The 27,645-nt window shown below is 36.0% G+C and overlaps 2 protein-coding genes across 4 annotated transcripts in view; one reads left to right on the top strand and one right to left on the bottom strand.

The window, feature by feature from the left end:
* The window catches only part of KIF18A (kinesin family member 18A), a 77,081-nt gene extending 62,592 nt beyond the window's left edge, over window positions 1–14,489 (bottom strand). Inside the window, exons 1-4 of the mRNA XM_029914894.1 lie at window positions 14,409–14,489; window positions 5,704–6,076; window positions 3,563–3,720; window positions 346–450 (exon numbers count right to left, since the gene is read on the bottom strand). Of these exons, the coding sequence (XP_029770754.1) occupies window positions 346–450; window positions 3,563–3,720; window positions 5,704–6,028 (588 nt within the window). The 5' untranslated portion in view covers window positions 6,029–6,076; window positions 14,409–14,489. The remainder of the gene's footprint in view (window positions 1–345; window positions 451–3,562; window positions 3,721–5,703; window positions 6,077–14,408) is intronic.
* Window positions 14,490–14,607: 118 nt separating this feature from the next.
* METTL15 (methyltransferase like 15) overlaps window positions 14,608–27,645 on the top strand; it is a 168,786-nt gene continuing 155,748 nt past the window's right edge. For 2 of the 3 annotated variants that reach the window (XM_029914891.1, XM_029914893.1), the window contains exons 1-3: window positions 14,608–14,674; window positions 16,587–16,823; window positions 20,242–20,528. In XM_029914891.1, the coding sequence (XP_029770751.1) occupies window positions 20,244–20,528 (285 nt within the window). In that variant the 5' untranslated portion in view covers window positions 14,608–14,674; window positions 16,587–16,823; window positions 20,242–20,243. Of the gene's footprint in view, window positions 14,778–16,586; window positions 16,824–20,241; window positions 20,529–27,645 lie in introns of all 3 variants that reach the window. The other variant, XM_029914892.1, reaches the window with a different exon arrangement.

Below are 27,645 nucleotides of genomic sequence, written 5' to 3'. Positions count from 1 at the left end.
GCATATAAGAGGACCCACTCAGCTGAAATCTACGTTGTTCAAGGAATAACTATACTTTGTTTGGTGCTATATGAGAAATAAAAGATAAAATCTTGTCTCTCTGTAGAGATAAAATATAAATGTATTAGGCAGAACACATGGTATTAAATTTTCAAGTAGATTTTTAAAAGATAAGCTCATTCAATTATTTCAAAGGGAAACAAAATAATACTAAAGATATACGTTGATTATTTTAATTCTGCACTTCAAAATTTTTCTTCTTTCTTGAACAAAATGGAAAAAAAGTAAATGGCTAAATAACCACACTTGCTATTAGCATAAGAAAAAAGAAATTTGTAAGCATACCTGATGTAAAGTCAACCCCTGAACGACTACCCCTTTTTGGGCATCTTCCCGAACAGCAAGTGGCCCTGAATTTACTAGGAGGTCACGAATCTGTTCATTATATACCTTAAGAGGGAAAAAAACCCCAAAAACAACTGCTTTAGTGCTGATGTTGAAATAACCGTGATAACATCACACATGTTACTGATTAAGACTGTATTAGAATTACATCTTAAAGGTAAGTGGAAGCCAATTTCATTCATTTCACCCCTTTTACCTCTTGTTGCCATTAATTTTCTATCATCTGAGAAAACAGAAGAGTTTTATTACATAAGTTTGCAACTGAAATTTAAAGGTGGAGTCATTATATCCTCAATCCATAATTCCTAACTTGATGACTACAGTGAAACAAGTAAGATAGCTGGATGTGTATTTTCCTATTTTTCTGGAAACATATGGGACATAAGGTCTCAGGAGATTCTATTTAGTTATATGGAGGTGCCGTGGTTCTTGCTGAAGATATCTGTTATTTCAAGATGCTCCAACAGTCAAGTTTTTAAATTCTAGAACTTAAAAAGTTAAAGAAAACCCATACTCAGGGATTGATAGCACTTATTTCATTTATCCTCTAATTGCATTAAGTTTAATATGCAGCTTTTAATAAGTTCCATAATAGGACTCCCCCACAACCTTCATTTGAATGATGCAGGGAACTGAGGTCCTTGGAGGTTAAGTGATTTGTCCATGGTCACATAAGTAATAGCAGAGTAGTGACTGGAGCCCAAATGTCCTCAGTCTACTGCATGGCACTGAATACACATCTGTATTTTATGTCTCTGGCAATTTTTTTTTAGTAATTTTTGTGAGCAATGCATAAAAATGGTACTATTGATTTTATGAATTTATCAAAGGTACTGAATATTTGACTTGCAAGTCAAATGACAACTACAACTAGTGACTGGACTTAAATAAACACACACAGAATTAAGGCTTTAAGAATTATTTTGTTTAAGTTATTTCCATGTTCTAATAAATTTAGAAGTGTCACCCATAGTGATACTTCATTTCTGGTAACATTTTCTACAATGAATGATAACCATTTTTAAGTGTAATAAATTCTTAAGCGTAGTAAAATATAAAGAAATAATATTTTTGGCTGTTATTTTTCTGATAAGCAGCACTTTTCAAACGACTCCCCTTACCCATTTCAATCACACAAAATACACAATTAAGACAACCATTCTCAAGCCAGTCTATGCATCAGAGTCACCTGGGAGCTTTTAAAAAACCATAAGATGCCTCAGCCACAATCCAGACCTATTAAATTAAAAATGTCCAGGGGGCGATGCCTACATATGTGTATTTTTAAAAAGCTCCATAGCCAACTCCGGTGCAGAGCCTGAGTGAAAATCCGCCAGATTAAACATTGCCTTCCTTAACATAAACAAAATGAGGGCAGATTAAAAGGTAGAAAAAATAATTAAAAACATTATAAAAATAACCAAACTTTAGAATTCTCCCAGTTATAAAAGGATCTAAAGAAGAAATAATGAATTCTGTCATGCTCTTTCCCCAATTCAGTTCAAAGCAACTTTTTTCAGTACTTAATTATAGAAAACGAGTTTTATTTCTCTTTTATTTCTAAGTTCTATAGACAAGAAAATTTTCAGCAACCTGTATATCTTAATCAATTTTTGAAATGTGAAGCTTTCTCAGTAGGAACCAAACTACAAGGTGTCCATAAGAAAGCTGTGACTATTAGAAATGTTTTCTCTGATACCACAAATGAATAGGTAGTAAAACCATGGATTTATTTCTACACTGGTATCTGAAACACAACCTGAACACAAAGTTAAGAGGGCCTACACCTAGTTATGATTTGTTGAATGTCAGCTATTACTAAGAAGGCAGAAATCCCCAAAGAATGATGGGGTATGTCAAAATAACACAAATGAAGCATGCAGGAGACTTGATTGGTCAAACACAGCATAATTTGAGCTTTATAAATAAATAATTATGGAAAATGATTATAAGCTATTAAATAATGTTAAGAATCCATGAGTCCATGCTGATACAATAAAGGAAAAGAAAAGCTCTTCTGTGTAGGAGAAAGTAAGGAATGAATGTAGATGAAATTATGGAATTTAAGTATCACTATCATCTACCATCATAATAATTGATTCAGGCATGAATCATCAGTGGATGCCAATAGTAATAATCACAGTTTGAGGAGTAAGAGGAGAAAGGATAAAGTAATATTTTTGTAGGGCAGAAACTTTGCTGACACCAACATAATGAAATGGATCAAAGTTAACCAAGCCAGTAATGGGACTAACTAACCACCTAAGTCTCTTGATAGGATACCATGAGAAGAACCCAACATCACCTCTATGGTGTTCTTGCCAGTGTAAGACCTGAATCTAATTGTTGACTAACCCAAATTACAGATTTTACGACAGTGACATAAAACATAGAGGGGGAAAAAATCCAAATTAAGACTAAAGAGGTATGACAATTGCATGAAATTTATGATCTTAGATTTTCTTTTTCAAAAAGGACAACATCAGAATAATTGGCAAAATCTCATTAAGATTTATAGATTAGGTAATCGTGTTCTATCACTGTTAATTTCCTGATTTTGATAACTATTCAGTGGTTATTCCTGTTTTTACCAGTTTGTAACTTAAACAGATTAGAAAAAAGGAAAGACACACACATACCAAGGGAAAAAAGCAAAGGTGATAAAATATTAACATATGAGGGATCTGGGTGAAGTGTATCTGGAAGTTCTTTGTGCTAATCTTGCTAGTCAAAAACTAGGCCAAAATAACATACTCAGCAGAAAAAGATAAAGATGCATAACAAATACTTAGGAGCAGGAATTTCAATGATTTTATATATTCATAGGAAAAGTCCTGTATGATTGAATAGTTTGAATGGGCCGTGGAAGCTCTTAAAGATTTCTTAATACCATTGACTCATCTAAAGAATGACATAGTCGGGGTGCCTGGGTGGCTCAGTCGGTTAAGTGGCCGGCTTAGGCTGTCAGATCTCACGGTTTGTGGGTTTGTGGGTTTGAGCCCCGTGTCAGGCTCTGTGCTGACAGCTAGCTCAGAGCCTGGAGCCTGCTTCAGATTCTGTGTCTCCCTCTCTCTCTGATCCTCCCCTGCTTGCACTGTCTCTCTCTGTTTTTCAAAAATAAATAAAAAACATAAAAAAAATTATATTGTCAACTCACCTCCAGATAAGAAACTGCGGTACTACATACTTTCTCTTCTTTAATCTCCTCCATGGATTTGTAAAGGTCTAACATCGTTAGATACATCACTCCAGGTTCAGTAGCTGATCCTAGCATCGTATGGGTCTTCCCAGCTCCAGTGGCACCATATGCAAGTACTGAGTTTTTATCAAAGGGGATCAAAGCTCTTATTATTATGACATATAACTATATCCACTGTCCAGTGGAGAGTTCACTCTGTATATCCTGAACTTGACTTTTTAAACTCAATAGATCCAACTTCTAGTCTTATCCTAAAACCTGGGAATTTAAACACAAATCTATTCTTAACTCCTGTACTCTTTATTCTGGTTAATGGTACCCCCCCCCCACCCCATCTGCTCCCTTTCTTCTACAGCACTCTTACAACTTTTAATCAGTTATCAGTATCTCTACCTAGTCTCAATCTTCTTTAATCCATCTCTTAGAATTTTGTACAGTTACTTTTACGAAAACAAAATCAAATATGTTAAATCTTCTTAATTGCTCCACGGTCCTATATGAGAAAATTGAAATTCCTTACCTTGGAATATTGTTAGGCCCTCTCTCTATCCTATTTCTTCCTTGCTATGGTCTAGGTATACTAGATTGTGTGACATTCTCTGCATGTCTACTCCACGGTCTTTCCACTGAAGAGTTTCTCTACTTAATCCAGCTGGAACACTTACACCTGTTCTAAATATTCAGCACAAAGGTCACTTTTCCATGCCACAGGCAGAAATGTGTACTCCCTCATTTGAACCCTCCTGTTCTAGCCTGTATTTCTAACTGTGAGCTCTACGGCTGAGACTGCTTCACAACCAGCAAATCAGCTGAAACAAAGCAGATATTCACTGCAAGTTTGCTGAATAAATGAATTCCAATAGAAGCCATTCATAAAATTCCTTTTTAAAATTTGTTTTAGGCAAATTACTTTGTTTTCACAATTCTCTCTACTATAACATAAAAGTGATGTGTTTGAAGAACAAAAAACAAAAAGCTACTCTGAACTACATATGGCAAATACCTGACGTAATAATCAATTAAGACAATTAAATACTCATTTTATTACTGGTAAGAATGTTTTTATAAGTTAAATCTCTCTGCTAAACCAAATATTAACAACTATTAAAATATCTTTCAGTAGAATTAATTGAACAGACACGTTTCATTTCATTCTATTTTATGTAAGCTGGTGGTAAATCAGTAAGTCTTAAGACAGTTGGATTATAATATAAAATAAAGTCAAGAAGGAAACAGATTCATTATTTGTTTGGTAGAGATATTTTTTTCATTTGGAGTCAAGAAAAATTTAAAGAATCTCAAGACAAGATGGAGTTTCATGAATGAGGAAAAGTATATTCACTTAAAAATGAGAATCACAGCAGTTCTAATCAATAAACCACATTCTTATTTGTCCAAGAGGGTAAGTCTTCTGTAATAAAACGGAATGAGTCAGAGACAGTAAAACATGTTATAGTTTTGGGGTATCTTAAAGAAAATGTCATAAAAGGTGGTCATTACAAAAATAAGGTACAAATAATAGTGTTAATTGCCCTGTAAACATTGAATTTACTGGCCTTTTGGATCTCTCTCTCTCTGGGAAATGAACATGGCTGTTTTGAAAGGCAAATTATAGATCTATCCAGAGCACTAGAGATATTTTTTGGGCTGAAGATATGTTGAAATAGCACATGGTACTTGATTAGCATGGCCTTTTAACATTTTTATTTCAAGGTACTATAAAGGAAATGTCCAACTATTCCCCAGGGATAGACTGTTGAATAGGTAAGCAGTGAAAATAGTAATGAATACAAATTCTGAGAAATCTGGCATCAATTACAAGCGACATGTGGTTTAATAACATAGGAAACTGAGAAGATGACTGCCTAAAGGGACCATGCCAAGGCTCTGAAAGAAAAAGGTTTATATATATATGTTACATATGATAACTGAATTTCAAAGAAAGTCTGCATTTATGGTGAAATCCTACTGAATTTAGTAATTTATAGCAAAAACCACCTTAAAATTGATTATATTTAGAAGAATGGACCAAGTAGATGTCTATTCTAATGTAAAACTGAAATCAGGTGGAAAAATTGAACTGTCATTGAAATAATTACCTGTGCAATTATATCCATTCAAAAAATTACGAAGAATTGGTTTGGTAGTATGTTCAAAAACTTCCAATTGAGTTGAAGTTTCATCAAAAACAGCATCAAATACAAATTTGAGATCCTTATTTTGTCTCTTTGTAATATCTCTATTCGCAGTTTTCTTTCCATGGAAAAAACTGATTTCTTCTTGTTTGGGATCAAAAACTAGGATATGCTTATCCACAACATGGACCACATTATGGAATCCAGCTGCCTTTTCTTTTGTGTTTTCAGGACGCACACGAACAACTACTTTCATGTGGTGACACAGGTCTTCCTCAGTGACAGACATTGTTGACTATCTTACTTCCTCTGTTTACATGAAAGCTTGAATATTTCTCTGTAATTAAAAAGGAAAATAAAGTATTAATATTAGTTCTATTGTATATAATATGACTGGAATGTAGTATTCACTAAAAATGGTGTTAATTCTATCCTACTCACCCGGTAAATGTTACTGGAAATATACACATTTAAAAAATCTAATACATATTTCACTCCTGGGTTCAAACTGAGTACATGTTTTATTTAGAGTATTTAGAGTACATGTTTAAGTTCTCTAAATGGCCTCCATTTTCCCATTTTATTGATCTGCCTCCATTCCAGCTAACACACCAAGCACCCCAATAAGATCTTTCCACTAGCCATTTTATTACAATGTCTGCATGCTTAAGTCAAGTCCTTGCTCAAATGTTATCCTCCTCACTACTCTTATTAAAATTGCTAATCCAATTCCTAATTACCCTGTACTGCTCTGTTTTCCCCCCAAACACTTACCATCTCCCAAATAGTATTTAATTTTTACTTATTTATTATATTCATTATATTCTCTCTTCCAGGTAAACCATGCACTCTTTAAGGGCATGCATTTATTTTAATCTGTTTTGATTATTGATATGTTCCAAGAGCCTAAAACAGTGCCTAGCCCATGGTAGACTGTATAAATATTTGATGAATAAATTAGAAAATCTAAAATGTTTTTAATGTTTTTCTTTGTTTTAACTTTTAGATTGTAGATTATTTTCTGGATAATTGAGGTTTCCAAATTATTGATCTTTGTTAGTTTATCTTTACTTTTACTTTTTATTTTTATGTGAGACAAGAAAGTCAGGCCATACATTTTTTGGAAGTTTATTTACTTATTTAGAGAGAGAGAGAGAAAGAGAGAGAGAAGTGCATGTACAAGCACATAAGTGGGGGGGGGGGCGGAGAAAGAGAGGAAGAGAGAGAATTCCAAGCAGGTTCCATGCTCAGCACAGAGCTCACGAACCATGAGATCAGGACCTGAGCCAAGATCAAAAGTTGGATGCTTAATCAACTGAGCCACCCAGGCGCCCCGATCCGACGATTTTTAAATCTACCATTACTGATGTACCCTAGAAGTATTACAGAGCAGCTTGGAATCTCTGAACACACCATTGTGTATATGCCATCTTTATCACCTTCATACCTGGGCTAACTAATTGAGGCATCCTTGGAACTATTTTTAAACCCATGGGTTTGTGAGATACAGGTAGAGATTAGCCTGGATGTATCAACTTCCACTGCCAAGAGGCTTGCAGCCAAGTTCACTTTTACTAAAAATAATTCAAAAGCCAACACTCTCCCTTTATTACCTTCGTGATTCTTAGAGATCTTTTCCTGTCCATTCCCATAACCCAATTAAAATAGTGCTGAAGCTCTTGTGAAGATCAAAGCTTGGTTTTAGGGTAGCCTAGCTGCAGTTGTATGTGGTTTAACTATAATGTTTCAATCTAAGTGTAAGGCCAGGGTCTAACCTATACTTCAGGTAAAGAGATCTATCAGGGTTTTGTGTCTGTGCGATTTAAGTTTTTGTTTTGTGATATAATCTGTGCACTCTCACTACTGCATAGCTAACACATTATAAATAAGAGAGATTAGTTAGAACACTGAAGTAATATAAACAGGAGATGATGCTGTCAACTCAGAAGAAGATTGTGGTCACATTCTGGATGTGTTCTGAAGGTAAGTAAAGACAATAGATTTTCCGGAAAGATGTGCAGTATGAAAGATAGGATTCAAGAATAACTCCAGAGTTCTTGGCTTGAGTGTTGGAAGATATAGAAATCTAGAAATATAAAGGAGGATAGAACCCAAGTTAAAAAAGTAGTTTGTCCTCAGAGTCTTAGTATCATTTGAAGCTTCTAAAAGTGTTTAGAGCTTTAAATGACACTAAGATTTTAGGGAATCTTTAATCAAGAACAGGATGATCAACTGTGTTAAATACTGCTAATGCATAAAGTACACACTAAGAAGTAACCATAATATTAAGTAATATGGAAGCCAACCAGAAGAAAAGTTCTGGTGGAAGAGGGGACAAAAACCTGAAAAAGGCTCAGTGAACACAGTAATACCAGTGCAAAAATGAGCCAAGAAATGGTGTGGTGGAGGGGGAAGTTTAGAAGAATATTGTTATTTTAAAATGGGATAAATATCAACAATGATAAAGCCAAACACTTTTGGGAAGAATTCAAAGAAGGCCAAAGTAATCTAAAAGCAGGAGACACAGGACACAGAGCTCCCTTTTCAGGTCTCTGTCCTTCCCCAAAAATGTAATGCTGAAGACAGAAGGATGGTCATTTGGATTCTGTCAGGTTCCAGAAGAATTACTTTCTGTCTAGCTAAGTCCCACAAGGCACCTATGCCTCACCTTTTAGTAACTTGGACAAGTTACTAAACCTCATTGAGTCACAGGGTTTCTCATTTGTATAAAATACAAAAAAAAGGAATAATACCTCACAGCATTGGTGTGGAAGCTAAAAGATATAACAAGTATTAAGTGTATTATGGCATTCAATAAATATCAGTTCTCTTCCCTATCTACACCCAATTCCTATCTCTTCTTGCCAAAGATACTGGTTCATTTTTTTTAGTGTTTCCCAATGGGCTTATGATGGCCCTTTGGATAGGATAATTATTCCTTGTTTGGAACTGTTCCATGTATTAGAGAATGTTTAACATTTCTGACTTCTATTATAAGCTAGTAGCATCCCATATTCCTTGTGATCCCCAAAACTGACCTCCATACACATTTCTAAAAGCTCTTAGGAATACTGAATAATGCTTTGATTTTGACTAACACACTTTTTCCCCCCTAATGATAGACAAATGAAATGGTTAAACAAGCATAAAACATTAGGTGATTATTTCAAAACAGATGTTAGAATATTAAGGTTGAAAGGGATCTCTTGCTAATGAATTAATTAACTAATCAACTAAATAAGTTCACTATTTGATGTTGGAGCCAGATACCTTAGGTTAAATCCCAGCTCTACTATTTACTGGCTGTAACAACAAGTTATGTAACCTCCCTGTGGCTCAGTTTCCTCATCTGTAAAGTGGGACTAATAGTAATACCTACCTCACAGAGCTGTTGTGAGGAACTTGGAACAACGCCTGGCACACAGTATGTACTACAAGTGTTTGCCGCCCTTGCTATTATTATTATTATTATATACAGTGCTGTGAGGGAAAGTGGTATTAATAAAAAAGGGACACAAATATGTAAAGGTGTAACTATGACAAGTGCTGCAAGGTAAATAAAGGTTAATAGTGCAATATAAGGCTATCATGGGGGACTCAAATAGTTAGAAAGCTTCCTAGAGGGGCGCCTGGCTGGCTCAGTCGGTTAAGCCTCCGACTTCAGCTCAGGTCAGATCTCACCTTCGTGGGTTCGAGCCCCGCATCAGGCTCTGCGCTGACAGCTAGCTCAGGGCCTGGAGCCTGCTTCAGATTCTGTGTCTCCTTCTCTCTCTGCCCCTCCCCCTCTCATGCTCTGTCTCTCTCTCTATCAAAAATAAATAAAACATTAAAAAAAAAATGTCCTAGAGGAAGTGATAGGAGCTGAGAGCTGAAGGATGTAGTTATTAACTAGATTAAAAAAAAGCATTTCAGGAAGGAAAACTAGTTATACAGTCAATAAATACTGAGTGCTTCCTATACGCTAGGCATTTTCCTGGGTCTCAGGATAGAGGGCAGGAGTGTATGTGTGGGCTCCGGCTCCTATTTTAGATGGGGTGGTTGAGAAAAGCTTGTCTAGTGAACTGTCTTTTTACAGAAACAAAGAGGAGTGGCTCTTGTGGTAAGAAACAGCTTGTGGTGAAGACATAACTGATTTAAGCATGGTCAATTTGGTTAAATCTCTTTCTTTTAGCTGTTTAGTTTTAGTTAATTGTAAATTTATCTACAGTATCTAAAGAAATGCTCAATTTAGCTTTGCCCAGTCCTAAGGCAGCTGGAGAGAACAAAAGGGAAGGGAGAGGGTTACATTAACAAGATACAACTAGATAACAATGGGGCCAGATTGGGAAGATCTTGAATACAGGCTACCAGATTTAATTTTGCAGTTTACTGAGCCCTGCACTGGGCTCTGTGGGTGGTGTGGAGCCTGCTTAGGATTCTCCTTCCTTCTCTCTCTGCCCCTGTCCCACTCAAGGGTGCACGTGCATGCCCGTGCTCTCTCTCTCAAAATAAATACATAAACTTTAAAAAACATATACTGATGTCTTCAGGTATTAATGAAGTTTTTCCTACATTTATACCTGATGCCAGTTTTCTTTCTTGACGCAGCCGATTAAAAGGGACATATAGTTGATTCTGAATAAGGCACACAGAGCAAATTCTTTGACCATGTTTACTAAGAAGCAACAAAAGTCAAGCCTAAATACTGCTATCTGTGTAATAATGTGTTGATTCAAACATTCTTTTCAGATGACTGTTCAGAAGACAGAATCACAGCTTCTGATTGATTCTGTCATGTCCACTTCTAATTGTATTTGTTGAACAGAACCAAGAGCAAGCTGGAAGAATTTCATTGGTGGGACTAAAGCGTTAAAGATAAATACTTCCAACACCACTGTTCATTATAATAGAAAAGTATTTGTTTAGTCTAGAGAAAGTAGAGTATAGACAAGAATAATGAAGAGGCTTTAGTTGCTAATCTATAAAGTGATAGGATTGGTGAAAGGATAAAGTCCTTCTCTAGCTCTAATATTGTATTATTACATGTGACTGGAAAAGGGTATAAGAAAGTGACAAGAAATAACAGCTAATGGGACTGTATGTTTTTACCTTTATATCCTTAATCTCTTGTAATGAGCCTAGTAAAGAGCATATTCTCAAATATTTGATTACTGAGTAAATTAATGATAAAAATCAGACACAGAATCCAAGAGAGTAACTCACCCATTGAGAATAGAGGTAAATATACAATATATTTCTCTGAATCAACATATTATAGTAAATACGATTGGCAGTAATAGGCAGTCACAATGAGGACTCTGAGGCATCAAAAAAAAAGGTACATAGTGTACCCAGTTTCTTGTTTACAAAATGAAGAAAATGGGAAGATCATCTTTTATATCAATTACTGAAGGTTGTTAAAACACCATGCCATGTTACACTTAACAAGGGTAACATTCAATTTTCTGGGACATTCACTTATATAAAAAAGTTCATTCCTCTGCTACATTTAATGAAGGGGTGCTAAAATCTAAATCTCTACAATAGTTGCAAGATAATATAAACCAAGCTGAAGAGGTAAATTCTTAACTTAAAAGCAGCTAGTACTTACCCAAAGGAAAAAAAACAAATCAATTAAGTTAGATTCATCTCCAGTTATATGCAGTAAATAGTATTATTTAATTCATTGACTGCATGCATTGACGCCTTCTTCAAGAGCAATCAGATCATGTTATGTATCTCATGTCATTCCCAAGCTCCAAACTCTCCAATGACTTCCCAGGATCAGAATAAAATGCAAACTCCTTAGCATGTCTTGTAGGTTCTATATCTGGCCCTGTCTGTCTTATCATCAACCCCTTCTTTAAATGTTATCCTTTCCCTTGATTACTCTGCTCCAGTCACACTGTCCTAAATGTGTCTAAAATATTCGGTCTTGTTCTAAACTCATGGCCTTGCACTTTCTCTTCCTTACCTGGAAGGCTCTACCTTCAGACATTTGCAAATCATAATCTCTCAGTTCATTATTCTGATCTCTGTTCAAATAGCACTACATAGAGGATTTCCCTAAATAATCCATTCAAAATATTGTCACCCTGCCTCTTCCTCTTTAATCTCTTACGGACTTTATTTTTCTTCTTAGCATCTAGAGTAACTGGAAAATATTATTTGGTTACGTATTTACTGCTTGTTTCCTCTTTAGAATATAAACACTATGAAACAACGAGCTTCATCTGTATCCCAGAAACTTGAACAGGGTTTGTTCAATATAAACTTGTTCAATAGATGAATAAATGAACTAATGCAGATTTTCAAAATATATGTGCAAAAAACAAGTGCAGAATAGCAGATTTGGCATGTAACATTTGTATTTTAAAAAAACATACATATTTGTATATGCATGGGCTCTCTCAGGAAAAGAACAAAAGGAAATGATAACACCAGTTGCCCCATGGTGAGGAAATATGAAGGTATGGGTGACAGGCAGGCTTACTTTCTACTATATATCCTTTTGTAGCATTTGGATTTTAACAAGACTAGTTAATTTTATTCCAAAAACCAAACCAAACAAAAAACTATTAAAATTTACTTTAAGCACAATCTTTCATGTAGTAACATTGCATTTATGGAATACTTTCTTTCTATTGAGCACTTAGTATACAAATAGAAACTGCTAAGCAATTTACATACTTCTCATTTAATCCCCATAACAATCTTATAATATAGATATTATTATTGTGCTTTATAGAGAGAAAACAATAACAGAGAAATTAAGTTAACTGGCTAAAAGTCACATTATTGGAAGCACAAGACAGGAGATTTGAACTCAGACTAACTGGATATGAAGCCAAAGTATTTACATCAATACTCCTTCAAATGTAAATATTTAATCTCTAGAAATTTTCTCATAGAGGGTAATAATATATATTTGCCCAGTTCTGACAGAAACCGCAGGGCCTAGCATAGGAGCTCTAGAATGAATACTGAAATAAAACCAAAAGAGTTTGATTTCCTTCTGCTTGTGGAATATCCAACAGTATCTGTTGAGCATATTACATATGCCTGACATTATGGTAAACATTTAACATTCCTCATCTTATTCAATCCTTAAAATAATCATTTAAGGCATACTCTACAATAGTTTCCATTTTACAAAAACAGAGACTTAATTTAGGATAAGTAATTTTCCAAGGTGACATATCTAGTAAGTGAGAAGCCAGAATGTACACTCATGTCTAACAATTACACTCTACTGGAATGACAACAGAATATTCTCAAAGAACCAGAAATGTTGCACAAATTATCTTGAATGTGGAATTATACAGTTATACATTCAAACTCAAATCTGAATTAGATTCAGGTTGAAAAAAATTTTTTTAGGAGCAGGAACTATCCTCCACAGTATCATGTATAGTCTCTATGTAGGTTACACCTCTTTGGAAATAAGTTTAGTGTTAGAGCCAGTGCTTCTACTAACTTAAAAACCTCAGGGAAGAAGAAAAATTTCAAGCAGAGTGAAGAGTGGCACTAACATCTGGGCTATTTTTTTCCTCTTAGATTTCACAGAGTTGATACCATAAAAGTGATTTTATTGTGTACTGTAATTGATTCAGGGTATCAACGCACTTTGATCCAGATGCACTTTTAAAGTGAAAATTTTATGTACTTCTAAACACTCGTTCAGTAACAGACAAGATTAATTACTACCATTAAAGGCAGATCTTTGTTTACTGAAAAAGACGATTGTTACAAAGTAACAGAAACTTATTAACAAGCACTATCTAGTCTTTGGATCTTATATTCTGTAGAACCAAAGTTCATAAATACTTCCTAAATGGGCTGCATGTAGTGGAATCACACTACCAAACCTGTAGAATCCTTAACACAGTCTACTCCATAGTTCACAGCAAATCACCTAAACTATATTTTATACAAAATTATTCAATTCTGGACAGTTAGCCTTGATCTCTCTGTAACTGAATGCCTAGGGAGCTCCTAAAAGAGCCTTGCAGAAACTAAGAACAGAGGGTAGAAGGAGTTCTCATTCTTGCAAAGCACTTTACCAAGTGCTATCGCTTCCATACCTCATCTGATTCTTGGCAATCCCGTTAGGCAGCGAGGGCAGGTTTTCTCTTGATGCTACAACTGGGACTCTGAGGAGGTTCCCGACTGACTTTGGCCAGGTTAACAACAGGATCTTATAGGGCAACACGTTTTTAAATTGGAAAATCAAAATTCCTTACTACACAGTTAAACTCAGAGTTACACTTACAACTGTATCTGAAACAAAACATTTTGAATTTGGAGTTTACAGTAAGGTGCCGGGCAATTAAAGTGCTCTGCCAGTCTGGGGAAAGAGCCAGGATGGCCTTTAAAACTTCCGACTTCCTCAGATTTTAAGGCAGGAGATTTCTGCCCTTCTGGCTGGGCAGTCAAGGGCTCCAGATCAGGCAGAAAACTGCTCTAGCGGGGTCTCGAGTTCCTCTTCCTTTCACTTTCTCTCCAGGGACACTACCCTCCTCCCCCCCCCCTCTTCGACCCGCCCCCCCCCCCAATCCTTAGGCATTTGCCAGCCAGCCCATCCCATCTTCTCCTCAGGCGGCCACAGGAGCCTTTCCCTTCCAGCGAGATAGGTCATCAAAAGAAGCGTTCCTGAGACGAAAGGTTTCTCCTCGCGTGCCTCTACTCACCTCCGCTCCACCGTAAGTTACCGCGACACTTCACTTCGATGTCCGCCTCCCCGCGATTCAAACTCCGCAACAAGATTCAAACCCAAGGCAGCTTTTTCAGCACCTCGTCTCATTGGCTGTCGTCTTCGTGACGTAATCACGTCGGACGTTGCCGTGGCGCGTTGCAGCTTGGCGCCGGTAGTCTCAGCCGCGCGGCTCGGTGGAAGCCGCCTTGCGGCGCGTCGCCAGGGCAACGCACGCGGCTGTTTCCGGAGGCGTTGGCCGAGGTGGGCGGGGCTAGACCGCAGCTGCGGGTGGGAGGTAGCCACCTGGAATCCTCAGACTACTTCCAGACCCGCGGGCGCAGGGCCCAGTCCCCGGGTTCAGGGTGTGAGTGAGAAGGGAGCGGGCAGGGGTTGGCTTGTGCCGTCGGCTTGGGGGAGAGGCGGAGCCTGTTGGATGTGGGTGAATGGATTCTGAATGTTTATCTTCTTTTCTCTATTAAGTAGTGAGGCCTCCGGGGCACAGGTCCCACGTTCTGGAAGGTGTAAGGATCTGTTCCTTTCCGCCACTTTCGGTTAAACCAGCCTGGGGTCAATTCGCCTTAATTAATTGAAAGTCCAAGGCTTTAGGTTTGAGGCCCTAGGCTTCATTTCTCAGAACTCCCAGGCCAACTCCCTTTATTGCTGACTGTGAAACTATTTGTTGTTTGCTTTTTACATTCCTTTCGGATGATGACTTTACAAAATAAATTTATTTAAATTTATTGGTCTAGTTCATTATTGGATGCAGTGGGTTTTAAAGTCCTAGACTGTAGATACCATTTCAAAATGCACACGTTAAAAAGAAGAATACCAGAAGAAAAAGGAAAATATGTTTGCTAAGTCAATTTTATTTGTGAGGATATTTTTAATAGTATGATCTGAATGTCATTGTTATTTTTTTTCTATTAACATTGTATCCATTTTGCAATTACTGATTGTAGACTTCAGGGACATAATAGCATAAGTAAAAAATCCCTGCCTTCTTGGGGCTTATATTCTAATATGGAGCTTATCACCAAAATACATAGGATGGCACAACACGTTGGAGAGTATTGTAAGTGAAACAATTATGAAAACTTCCATATTATGGACATTTATTTCCTACTGAAGTAAAGTAGAAGCACTGTGTAATGTATATGATGCATGTTATATGTTTGTTTCTGAACTCTGGATAGAGCATCAATAAAGATGTTAATTGCTGGCTATATTACTTATATCTTAGCTAATGCAGTAGTTATTTGTGTGGTGCTGGGTTTGGTAATAAAATTAAGTCTTTATTTTATTTCAAATATGCACTCATTCTATCGTATTTTACCATTGATGTCCCAGGCATTTTGTTAACTCTATATATGTTATTATTTCATTTTCAAAATAACCCATGAGATGTAGGCACAATTTATTTTACTTGTTTACCAAAAAACAAGTTTTCAGAAGATCCCTAGAGGAAATTGATTTTTAACTGTACAAAGCAACCAATTCAGAAAAGAGGCATTTGTCTCAGAAATAATTTGTAGGTTAAGGGATATTAAGATGCTAACCCTATTCCAAAAATAGGCATTTAAAACCAATTTCTCGTAAAATTGAACTGCTTATTGGTGAATAACAAGTGTTTTAGATTTCATCTATTTCCACACCCACATTGTAAGCCTTGATAACAGGTGTTTCTACATCTAATCTAAGTGCTTCTTTTACATTTAACTTTAAGTTTTGCCTTACAGTTTCCATTTAGCACATTTAGATGATGAGGTCCATATTCTTAAAGTATTGTATAGTCAAAGCAAAGAAACTTTAATGTTACAATAAATGCCATCACTCAGGTAGTTGGCTTCTTGTTTAGTTTGGTAAGACATCAAGGAATATAAGAAAGTATGAGACTGATGTATTTTGTAACGAACTATAGGAAAAAAACCCCGAAACTATAAAAAATATAGGTCTAGAGGAGACAGAAATTCCCACCTTTTGTTAGAAATCGGAGTATAACTACTGTGTTACAATAGAACACGGAAATGTAACAGACGTTCAGAGTAAACAGAATAGAGTGGAGATGAGGATAAAATGCAAAGTTAGGTTTACAGTTGCTCCAGACATTAAAAAAAAAAAAGTAAACGTAAATTTAAACCTGGCAGCGGTGGTTCTTATTTCGGCCTTCCTCCAGGAACACTATTTGAAACCCCCCACGCCTGCAGGACCCTTTGTCAGCTGGGGCCTGAAAAGAGCGGAACGAAAGGCGGATGGTTTTCGGTTGCTGAGGCGGATGTGGACCCAATCTGTCCGTCCATGCAAGTTTCCCCCAAGGCTGGGACCTAGACGTGCGCCAACTCGTGTGCTCTGCCACCGTCGCGGTCGTCGCTGGCCCGAGTTAGGAGCCAACAGTGAATTCTTCGTGCCTCAGGTGAGGAAAAGGTGGCCGAGTCCCGCGAGCTCTCTTGGAGCGCACCCCAAGCCTTTGGGGGAACCTCCAGAGATCGCTGAATTCGCCCAGGACGAAGGAAACACGCCCCTGCTCCCGCTTTCCCTCCTAAACCCTCATTCATCCTGAGTTCAAAAGTTTGTAAACAGTGTTCCCTCCTCCGAATGTAATTCTTAGGCAAAAGGATGCACACTTCCACAACTTTAGAACCTCTTTCACTTTGTGTATGTTCAGCTGCCGGCGTCCAGGCAGGGTTTTTGGCCTTAGGAATTAAGTTTTCGAACGGTTTTCTCCACTGGGAAAGCTGAGTGCTAAGATGGTAACAGGTAGCACCGTAGAGGAAGTAGTTTTCAAAGGTAACTCTCACCCTTGTGCCCACCATTAAAGAGTAACCTGGCCAATTCCCTGATTTCAACAGCTTAAACTGAACTTTGCTGGCAAAATTAAAAGGTTTACCTCGGAAACGGCAGAGTTGTCTGGAGCGGCCGATTTCCCGTCTCTCCGCTTCCTTCTGTGACCAGAGGGAAACTTAAATGGTGTAGGGTGTTTGGTTCATAGCCAACAACAGGAGCGCCCTGGTTTCTCTGATAGGACTCTGGGCTGCGGAAAGGAAAGGAACGGAACATCCTCCTTTAGAGCTTGCTCCCTTCGATTCTTAGGGAGGTGATATTAAAGGAAACCACCAAAGAGGAAAATTATTTGAGATCCTTTCTCCATGTTAACTCACATTAGTAACCAATTGCTGCATCATAACATCTTCAGGCTTTGTGCTTGAAACATAGTTGAGTAAATACATATAAATTGCAGGAAAAAAAGAATTAAATTCTGGCAAAGGAAGAAGAATTTTTTTCTATTCTACTTGCTTTTCCTTGTGCGGTTCTGATTCCTGTATTGGAATATTATAGAGATATATAGATGTATGTATATTTATCTATTTAAATATATGTTATGTATTTATCTAGATATATATTTAAATATAAAAATATGGACATTGGGTTAAGCAGTAGGATATTGGCTCTTTACAGAAAAATAGCCCATGAGATACAACAAATATACAGTCAGTGTAATTAAGTGCCATGCAATTACGTGGGTGCATTAAGTAGAGCCAGTGGGCTATGTTTGTAGCATAGAGGCTAAGATTTCAGGCTCGGAATAGAATGCTGGAGTTACAGTTCTAGCTTTATGGCTCTCTAGGTATGTGACCTTTTGGCAAATTACTTCTCCGTTTTCCTCATCTGTAAAATAGAACTAATTATACTGCCTATCTCTAAGAGTTGTAAGGATAGAATGAGTTTAGTGGTATTTAGTAAGTGCTCAGTAAATGTTAATCTTTATTTTGAAAAATGTTCGACATTTGAACACTAGGTTCGAGGGTAGTAGGGTTTACTTTGTATAAGCTTTCTTATTTTATGTTTTAAAGATTTTTTTAAATGTTTATTTTTGAGAGAGAGAGAGTCCTTGCTGTGCACGTGCTAGGGAGAGGGGTGAGGGAAACGGAATCTGAAGCAGGCCCCACACTGTCAGCACAAAGCCCTACCTGGGCCAGAAACCTACCATTGACTTGAGCCAAAGTTGGGCACTCAGATGAGTCACCCAGGTGCTCCTGTATAAGTTTTCTGGAAAACATGAGGGATAATTAATAATTTGTTACTGGTGAACATCAAAAAGTTCACTTAAAACACTTAATTCTGTCATTCTCCCCCCGCCCCCCATATTATTTCTGTCATTTTTTGCCGCATAATTGTGTGGATTATGTCTTAGGTAAAGTTGACATATTTTCATGGTAACATCTTGTTGATGATATTATGTTTATATAATATAAATATTTCTTTTCTAGTCATTACATGTGATTAACCTTTCAATATTATTTTTCATTTTCTATTGCAAAAGGAAGGGAAGGTATATTTAAACAAGATATTTATGTTTCTTTTTCTTTTTCGAGGGTGGATATTTATGTGTCTTGAAGTATTTTGAGAATGTGGTTTTTGATAGGATCTGTCAGGCAGGAGACATTTCCTAAAAAAAAGTATTGTTAAAAATAGTAATACTCTAGAATTACCCATCCATTCACTTTTTTTTCCAGAAAACACTAAGCACTTATGTGAATCTGCTTTTGTAGATACAAAGGTGTCATCTTATTCTTAAATAACTTCTAATAATCTATGAGGACTAAAGAATAGTGTGAACTCTGCATTTACTATAGTAGTATTAAAAACATTGCTTACAACCTGTATAAAAAGCATAATGTTTTCGAAACATTTTCTGTTAATATATTGACATACTTTTTCCTCTGCATTTGAAAGAGTTACAGATTGCAGAATACAAAGGAACAAGTGTGAGAAACTTAAGGAACATATTATTTATTTACTTGTTTTTGGTGGGGAGGGACAGACAGTTAAAGGTGAGTATGAAATGCCAAAGTATGCTCAGTTGAGTGTTTATAAGATTATAATTTATTTATTTTTATAGATTTCCTAACCTTTTTAAAAAAATGTTTATTTGTTTATTTTTGAGACAGAGAACAAAGAGGGAAGGGGCAGAGGGAGAGGGAGAGAGAGAATCCCAAGCAGGCTCTGTGTTGTCTGTGCAGAGCCTGATATGGGGCTCTCCTCACAACTGTGAGATCATGACCTGAGCTGAAATCAAAACTCAGGTGCTTAATCAACTGAGCCACCCAGGTGCCCCTGTAATTTAAATTGAAACGTGCTTCACTGATACAGGCCATGGTGAAACCATCTTGTCAGAGAATATTCATGACACATCTGCAAGATTTTCACAGACTGATTTTTTTACCTTCTTTCTTTTTGGATAAACATACATATCTTTTTCCAGGGACAATTTCTCAAAGTTATAGATGAAGATTTAGCATTATGAGAAAAAACAAATAGTAGAGCTTGAAATGAAAGACTACCTAAACCTAAAATAGGGTAATATTTATAATCCCTTCAATCATTCAGATAGCTTTTTCAAATAAACATTTCTAATGCATTGAATCCATTCTTTAGATTTAATTAAAATTAGAAAAGTATATTTCTGTGGTGCCTACGTGGCTTGGTCAATTAAGGGTCCGACTTTGCCTCAGGTCATGATCTTATGGTTTATGAGTTTGAGCCTTACATTGGGCTCTGTGCTGACAGCTCAGAGCCTGGAGCCTGCTTCAGATTCTTTGTCTCCTTCTCTCTCTGCCCCTCCATCACTCATGCTCTGTCTGTCTCTCTCTCTCAAAAAAATAACATTAAAAAAAAGTATATTTCAGAAAGATGATGACTTAATAAGTAGTTTTTACATTCCTAATCATTTAAATGTTAATGATCTTAGAAGTTTACCAGGCCAATTTAAAATGTTATACTTATATATTTAAAAAAATCCAACAATCATGATATTTTTAATTTTTTTCTAGATATGTTGACCTACAGGATGCTTCGATATCCATGTTTTTGTAGTATCGATAAAGAATTTCTTTCATGCTGGTTGGAATCTGGCATATTTAATTTAGGTATCTGGCCAAAAAAAATACATGCTACAACAGAAAGATATAATGAATATGAAGCCCAGGAGCAAACAGATCACACTGGAGCTCAGGAGTTACATAGATCCCAAGATGGAAGTTTCGAAGCTATGACTAAATTACATATCCCAGTAATGGTGGATGAAGTTGTTCGTTGTTTGGCACCACAAAAAGACCAGGTGAGTTGATTAGTTTTTTAAATTATTAACACTTTGAAAATTGAAATGTTCACTTATCTTAATATTCACAGTTTTAAAGCATATTATTTGATCAATTTTAGTATATTCACAAGGTTATACAGTCATTACTATCTAATTCAGGAACATTTTCATCACTTCAGTAGGGAATCCCATATCCATTAGCATTCACTCCCCATTAACCCCCTTCCCTTTGCCCCTGACAACTACTGAACTATTATTGTCTGCATGGAGTTGCCTAATCTGGAAATTTCATGTAAATGGATTCATATTATTTGTGGCCCTTTACATTTGCTTTATATTATTTAGCATGTTTTCAAGGTTTATCCATGTCATAGCATGTATCTGGACTTCATTTCTTTTTTCCCGAACAACATTGTAGTGATGGATATACCACTCCTTTTTATCCATTTAATTGATGGCATTTATGTGTCCACTTCTTGGCTACTGTGAATAATGCTGTTATGAACATTCATGTACTAGTTTTTGTGTGGACATATGCTTTCTTTCACTTGGGTATATACCTAGGAGTGGAATTGCTGGGTCATATGATATTCTATGCTTAACTCTTTGAGGATCTGCCATAGTGTTTTACAGAGTTGATTGGTTTTGTTAAGTAACAGATTTAAAAGAAAAAGATCATTACATTGGCTGAGTGTTTCGGGTTTTAAAACAGTTCCAGCATAGCTTCTTGAGAATTTTACTATCTTTTTAGGAATGACTGTAGACAAAGATAAGGATCTGAATTCCTGTTTTCTTGTTTTGATTGACTTTTCAACTACCCTGCTGTCTGATTCAGAGTTCTCCAGAGAAATAGGACCAACAGGATGTGTTTGTGTATTTGCATGTATGTATGTATGTATGTATGTGAGTACATATGCATATGCACACATGTGTGGGGGTGGAAGAGAGATTGAATGATTGATTTTGAGGAATTGAATCTCAGTTAAAGAGGACTGGTAAATCCAAAATGTGTACAGTAGGCTGACAGGCTGGAGACCCAAGTAAGAATTTCAGTTTGAGTCCAAATTGAGTCTGTAATTTGCTGGCAGAATTCTTGTTCCTAGGAAGTCAGTCTTTGTTCTCTTAAGGCTTTTTACTAATTGGCCCACCCACATTATGGAGAGTAATCTGCTTTACTCAGTCCAGTAATTTAAAATTTAATCTCCCCCCCCACCAAAAAAAAAGAAAACCTTCACAGAAACATCCAAGATAATAATATTTGGCTTAATGTCTGGGCATTATGGCTCAGCAAAGTTGACATATAAAATTAACCATCATACTTGCCTTATTTATAGTGTTGCTGGCAGGATTATATAAAGTTTTAGATACAAAAATGCTTTAAACTCTCTAAAGAGATCCCAAGAATGTTAGGTGATATAATATCCAAAACAAATAAAGCTAGAATTTCTGGAAAGTATTTACAAAAGTATAAAAAAATTTTTTTATCATAGTAAATTTTCCTCAGATGTATTCTTATTACTTAATGCTGATACTTAGCTTACTGACTTCAGAAATATGATCTCTTATTTTAGAAGGTACTATTATTACCTAAATCAGTTATTTACACTTAAAAGCCATACCTTGCTTCTTTTCCAGGATATAGTAGCTTAATGGGTAAGAGCAAAGATTCTATAATTGGACTTCCTAGGTTTGAATCCATCATCTAACACACAAGTGTGTATATATATTCACATACACAGCTCTTAATTTTTTTTTCAGAATTCTTCAAGTTAGATCATATAGTTTTCATGAACTAAGTTCTAAGCTATATGCATAAAGTATGCTGGAATGGCTGGATGTTGCTCATATGAAAGCCATCAGTAATACGACTTAAGTTGCTTCACCACAAAAATATTCATTTACCTTATCCTTAGGCAGTATATATATAACAAGGTAAATCTAGTATTCTTAAATGAGATTATGTGTATAAAGCATCTAGCTCAGTGCTGTCATCTAGTAGGGACTCTAAAGTATACATGAAAATATAAATTAAAAAATTAAATTGGATAAAACTTCCTGTTAAATATGACTTAAAATGAAATTTTCTTTGTTTTCTGTAAAGATTCATAATGCAGGGAAAGCAAGTAATACCCATACCTTAATGTGAATCTAAGAAAAAGGACATGTAAATATATATGACATATTTGAGATCTACATGAGAGGGAAGGGACAGGTAATAAAAAAGTGGAACTGAATTTAGTGGCTTGAATTTGACCTCTGCAGCCAGAAACTAAAGTTTGTTGTATAAATTCACTGAACCCTAGTAACAAAAACCAAATGTTTATTTTGTAATACCTGAAGTAGAAAAGTAGCTAAACAAAAATAAACCCCACGGAGTCTCCTACTAAATCAGTATTGGATCTGCCTTTGTTCTAAAACCAAGTGGAATAAAATGAGGCAGTTTTACAACTTGACCTATCCTGCTGTTTCATTTGTTCAAGTTCCCAACAAATGTAACGTTGGTTTATTTTGACATTTCCATTGTCCTGATTTGAGTTGGGTTTTCTAGTAACTTTTTATAGAAAGTTTAATTTTATGAATGTTATTTCTGAGAATTTTCATGTGAAGTACATTTAGAGACAACGTTATTTCTTACCTTTTCTGCTGTCTGGCAGACAGCTTTATTCACTATTCCCTTAATCTTCAAGTAATAAAGAACTGGTGACAGTTCTTGGACAGGAAAGGTCTTCATTTCTTCCAGAATCCATTATTTGCTTCTTTTCTTCCTGAGCCTTTTCCCCCCAAATCATTTTCTTCTGCCACTATGAGTCATATACTCACTTGTATCAATCACCCACTTAATTTTTATTTTTCACATCACCTTCAATGGTGAATTTACAAATGAAAGTTTCATTCATAACAGGAACTTTAAAAAGTATCTAAATATAGTTTTCAGTGAGGCCTTGGTCATTCAATATTTTTTTCTTTAACATTTAAAAGTTGCTTACCTTAAGCTAATTTGGAAGAATTTCTTCTACATCATAGCCAGTTTACTGTATATTAATTTAGTGTTGCAAATACATGCAAAATATTTATAAATTTGGATTAAAAGAAAAAATATATTTTATCTTCCTCTACCTTGGGAGATACAGAAAGAATTGAATAAATTATAATTCTTTTTCCTTACCAAGTTTTCATTATTTCATATTCTGGGTGAATAACTTTTTGTAAGAATATATTATTCTAAAATTTTTGCCTTGCTTCTGGAGATGTTTTAGTGTTGGCTACTGTGGTCAGTTTTTCATTCCTAATTTCTGAAAAGTGGAGGAAAAGCATGGCCCTGCTTAGGTGAAGATGGTAGCAGTTTGGAGGCTATAAGCGTCTTGGTGTTTATTCTTTGCCCAATAGTACTGCCAGTTTAGTTTGGTGCGTTGGGGTTTCTGTGAGAGGAATAGGTTAGGAGGGAGATGATGGAGATGCAAAGACTAGTACCATTAGCTGTGTAATTTTGGGCAAGTAACTTCTCATGACTGTGCCTCAGATTCTTCATCTGTAGAATGAGGAAATAGGACCTGGCTCCTGGTCACTGTGAGGAATAGGTGGGTTCACTTATGTACATTTCTTATAATGATATTTTCCAAGTAGTATGAACTCAGTAAACATGAGCTGTTATTGTTAGGGGGGATCGTAAGGGTCAGGGTTGGTAGCTAGCTAGATACAATAAAATTTACGAGAAAAATACCAAGAGATAGCAAAGGTGGAAACAAAAGTTCAGGAAAGGTGAAACCAACATGTGTGGAATTGAAAAAGTACTGTTTCCTTTGCATTTTTGAACTCTCCTCTTTGTCATATTTCAGGTCATGAGTCAAATTACACGTTATCAGGGAAGTTTTTTCTGAGCCTCCAGAGGGGACAGATCTCCCGGTTATAGGTTCATTGAGTCATATACTTTTCTTTCATAACATTAATAATAGTTTATAATTATAATTTTTATGATATTATTTGTTCAGTGGACAATTCTCCTAGCAGACTGTCCTCTATGAAGTCATACACGTGTTTTTTTGTCTTCCATTATATCTCCAATGCCTACAGCACACAGGCCTACAACATGGTGGGTTTCTAATGACTTTTAAGTGAATGAGTAAGAGTCAAACTGCAGGACAGATGTGAGGCACGAATAAAAGGAATGTCCCTTGGGTGCTGAGGCTGCTTCTTGGGCTCAAGACTTTCTGTGACTGCATTTTCAGTGTGGCAGGCCCAGTCTGACAAAGTAGTTGTGAAGGAGTAGATACAAGGACTGAGGAAAGGAGCTGTTATCTAAACTGATGCAAAATCAATTCTGAGAAGTATCAGAGTAAGGTTGTAAGGTTGGTTTTATATATATTCAAGATAATTATTTTACTATTTTGATATTCTGACATTTAGTATTAATTTTATAATTACTGCATTTACTGAAGTTGTCATGGTATGAGTTATGATGATTTTCTTTATAAAAATTCATTATTCTCTATAATGGATTGTTCTTAAGATCAGTAGCAATATTTTACTTACAAATCTTTATAATCTTTAATGTAGAGTAAACATCAAAGAGAAAATCTTGAGACTATATGTTTGCTCTCTTTAAATATTGAAAGCTGATTGGTCACAGAGAGGAAGAGTTTATTTTGTTTGACCTCAAATTATTTAAAAAGGAACTTTTCTAAGAGACAGGGCCAATGCCATAGGTCCTGTAGGGAGACTTTCTTTTCTTTTCTTTTTCTTTTCTTTTCTTTTCTATGTTTTATTTATTTTTGATACAGAGAGAGCAGAGCATGAGAGGGGTAGGGGCAGAGAGAGAAGGAGACACAGAACCGGAAGCAGGCTTCAGGCTCTGAGCTTGTCAGCACAGAGCCCGACGCAGGGCTCGAACCCACGGACGGGAGATCTGACCTGAGCCGAAGTCAGAGGCTTAACCGACTGAGCCACCCAGGCGCTCTCTTTTCTTTTCTTTTCTTTTTTTTTTTTTTTTTTTTAAGGAAGGACTATTAAAATTTCAGATGGAATGGACTGTGTCAAAATGTAGTGCTTCCTCTCCCATATTTTTTAAAGTGTAGATTTCTTTGAAGTAAATTTTTATTTTACATTGCATTCTACCATTGTTTATTTGAAAAAAATGTTTCCATGCTAAAAAATCATATAACTAGTTAAGTAACCTTTGCGTCAAAATACCTTCTGCAGTGTGATGCTTCTAGTAAATATTTAGCACCTGGTCTGAGAGTCAGGGTGGGGTGTAGATTTAAAAAGAAACAAAAACAAAAACCTTGATTTATTTTGTTTGCAGATTTGTATGATATATGTATTCCTGCTATAGGCCATATCAACCTACCAACATTCTGTCACTGAATGTAGCCTTGGGGAGAAATATAAATAGTTGGTGCTCTTCAGCTGGTTTGACCAATACCAGATACGACTCTCATGATGTCATGAGATATCCATGAATTGAATAATGGCAACATTTTTGCCTTATGGTTCTAAAAATACGTATAGTCTGTAGAGTTTTTTTTCTTTGTTCATTTGATGTTTTCTAGTTAAAACCTTTATGTTTCTCTGCCCTAGGTTGTACCATGGTGTAGCCATGGAATATTGTTTTTCATACATTTTTTTCTTTTTTCTCTCTCTAATAAATAATCTATTCCAAATATAAAACAGATATAAACATTACATAATGTACACTTGTTTATATAATTTAGTTGTGACAAAGTTAGTTATGGAACATAGGCATTTTGTTGAGTGCAAAGCTTCAAAATCTACATCCGTGTCTTTGATTTTTGCATAATTTGAAAAATTTTTAAAAATGTTTAGTTTTGAGAAAGAGAGAGAGTGAGAGTAGGGAAGGGGCAAAGAGAGAGGGAGACACAGAATCTGAAGCAGGCTCCAGGCTCCCAACTGTCAGCACAAAGACCAGTGTGGGGCCTGAACTCATGAACCACAGTGATATCATGACCTGAGCTGAAGGTCAGACACTTAACTGGCTGAGCCACCCAGATGGCCCCCACTTTTTTTAAAATTAAAAATAAATTTTTGTTTGCATAATTGGATTCACACAGGTAAATTATAAAATGTAAGTTTTTTATAAAGTGTTCTTGAAATCTGTTTAATTTTTTAAAAATTTATTTTACTTATTTTTATTTTAGAGAGAGGGTATGTGTGCGAGGGAGATAGAGGGCATAGGGGTGGAGTGGGAGAATTCTAAGCAGACTCCATGCTCCATGCGGAGCCTGATGTGGGGCTCAATCCCACAACTGTGAGATCATGACCTTAGCCTAAATCACGAGTTGGACACTTAAGTCACCAAGCCACCCAGATGCCCCTCAGCTTAATTTTTAGTGAAATTGAGGTGATAATAGAATTTTTGATTAGATTAAAAGGACATTATGTATTAATAAATATTCACATGCCTAGTGTCAGGCCATCAAATTATAAGAGGCAAAACCTGATGCATGCTTACCATGGAGCCTGATGCAGAGCTCGATCCCGTGACCCTGGGATCATGACCTAGGCTGAAATCAAGAGTTCAACTGTCCGAGCCACTCAGGTGCTTGAAAACCTGACAGAATTGAAGGGAAAAATAGTGCTATGATAATAGCTAGAAATTTTAATACCTCACTCATAATAGCTTCTCAAATAACCAGAACAAATATTGATAAGGAAATAGAAGCTTAAATATAATAAACCTACTAGATCTAACAGATATATACAGAACACTCTGCCCAAAAATGGCATAGACATTTGTCTCAAGTCCACGTGGGACATTTTCTGGGATAGAACATATGGTAACTGGAAAAATTCATGAATTTGTGGAAATTAAACAATATATTCCTAAATAACCAAGAGATGGAAGAAATCACAAGGGAAATTAGGAAATATAAGTATGAATGAAAAAAAATACAGCATACTAAAATTTATGGGACACAGTGAAATATGTGCTAAGGGAGAAATTTATAAATTGCTTACATTAAAAATCAAGAAAGGCATCAAATCTTCTGTAATGTATGTAAGAGCTTTTTGTAATGTATATAAATGTTGAGTCACTGTTGTATACCTGCCAACTATACTTCAATTAAGATCTCAAATCAACAATCTAAGTTAATAACTTAAGAAACTAAAAAAAAAAAAA

This window comes from Suricata suricatta, chromosome 11 (assembly GCF_006229205.1).
Source record: "Suricata suricatta isolate VVHF042 chromosome 11, meerkat_22Aug2017_6uvM2_HiC, whole genome shotgun sequence".
In the NCBI taxonomy this organism is placed as follows: Eukaryota; Metazoa; Chordata; class Mammalia; order Carnivora; family Herpestidae; genus Suricata; species Suricata suricatta.
Note: the sequence above shows the minus strand (reverse complement) of the source record. Positions and strands in the feature narration are given on the sequence as shown.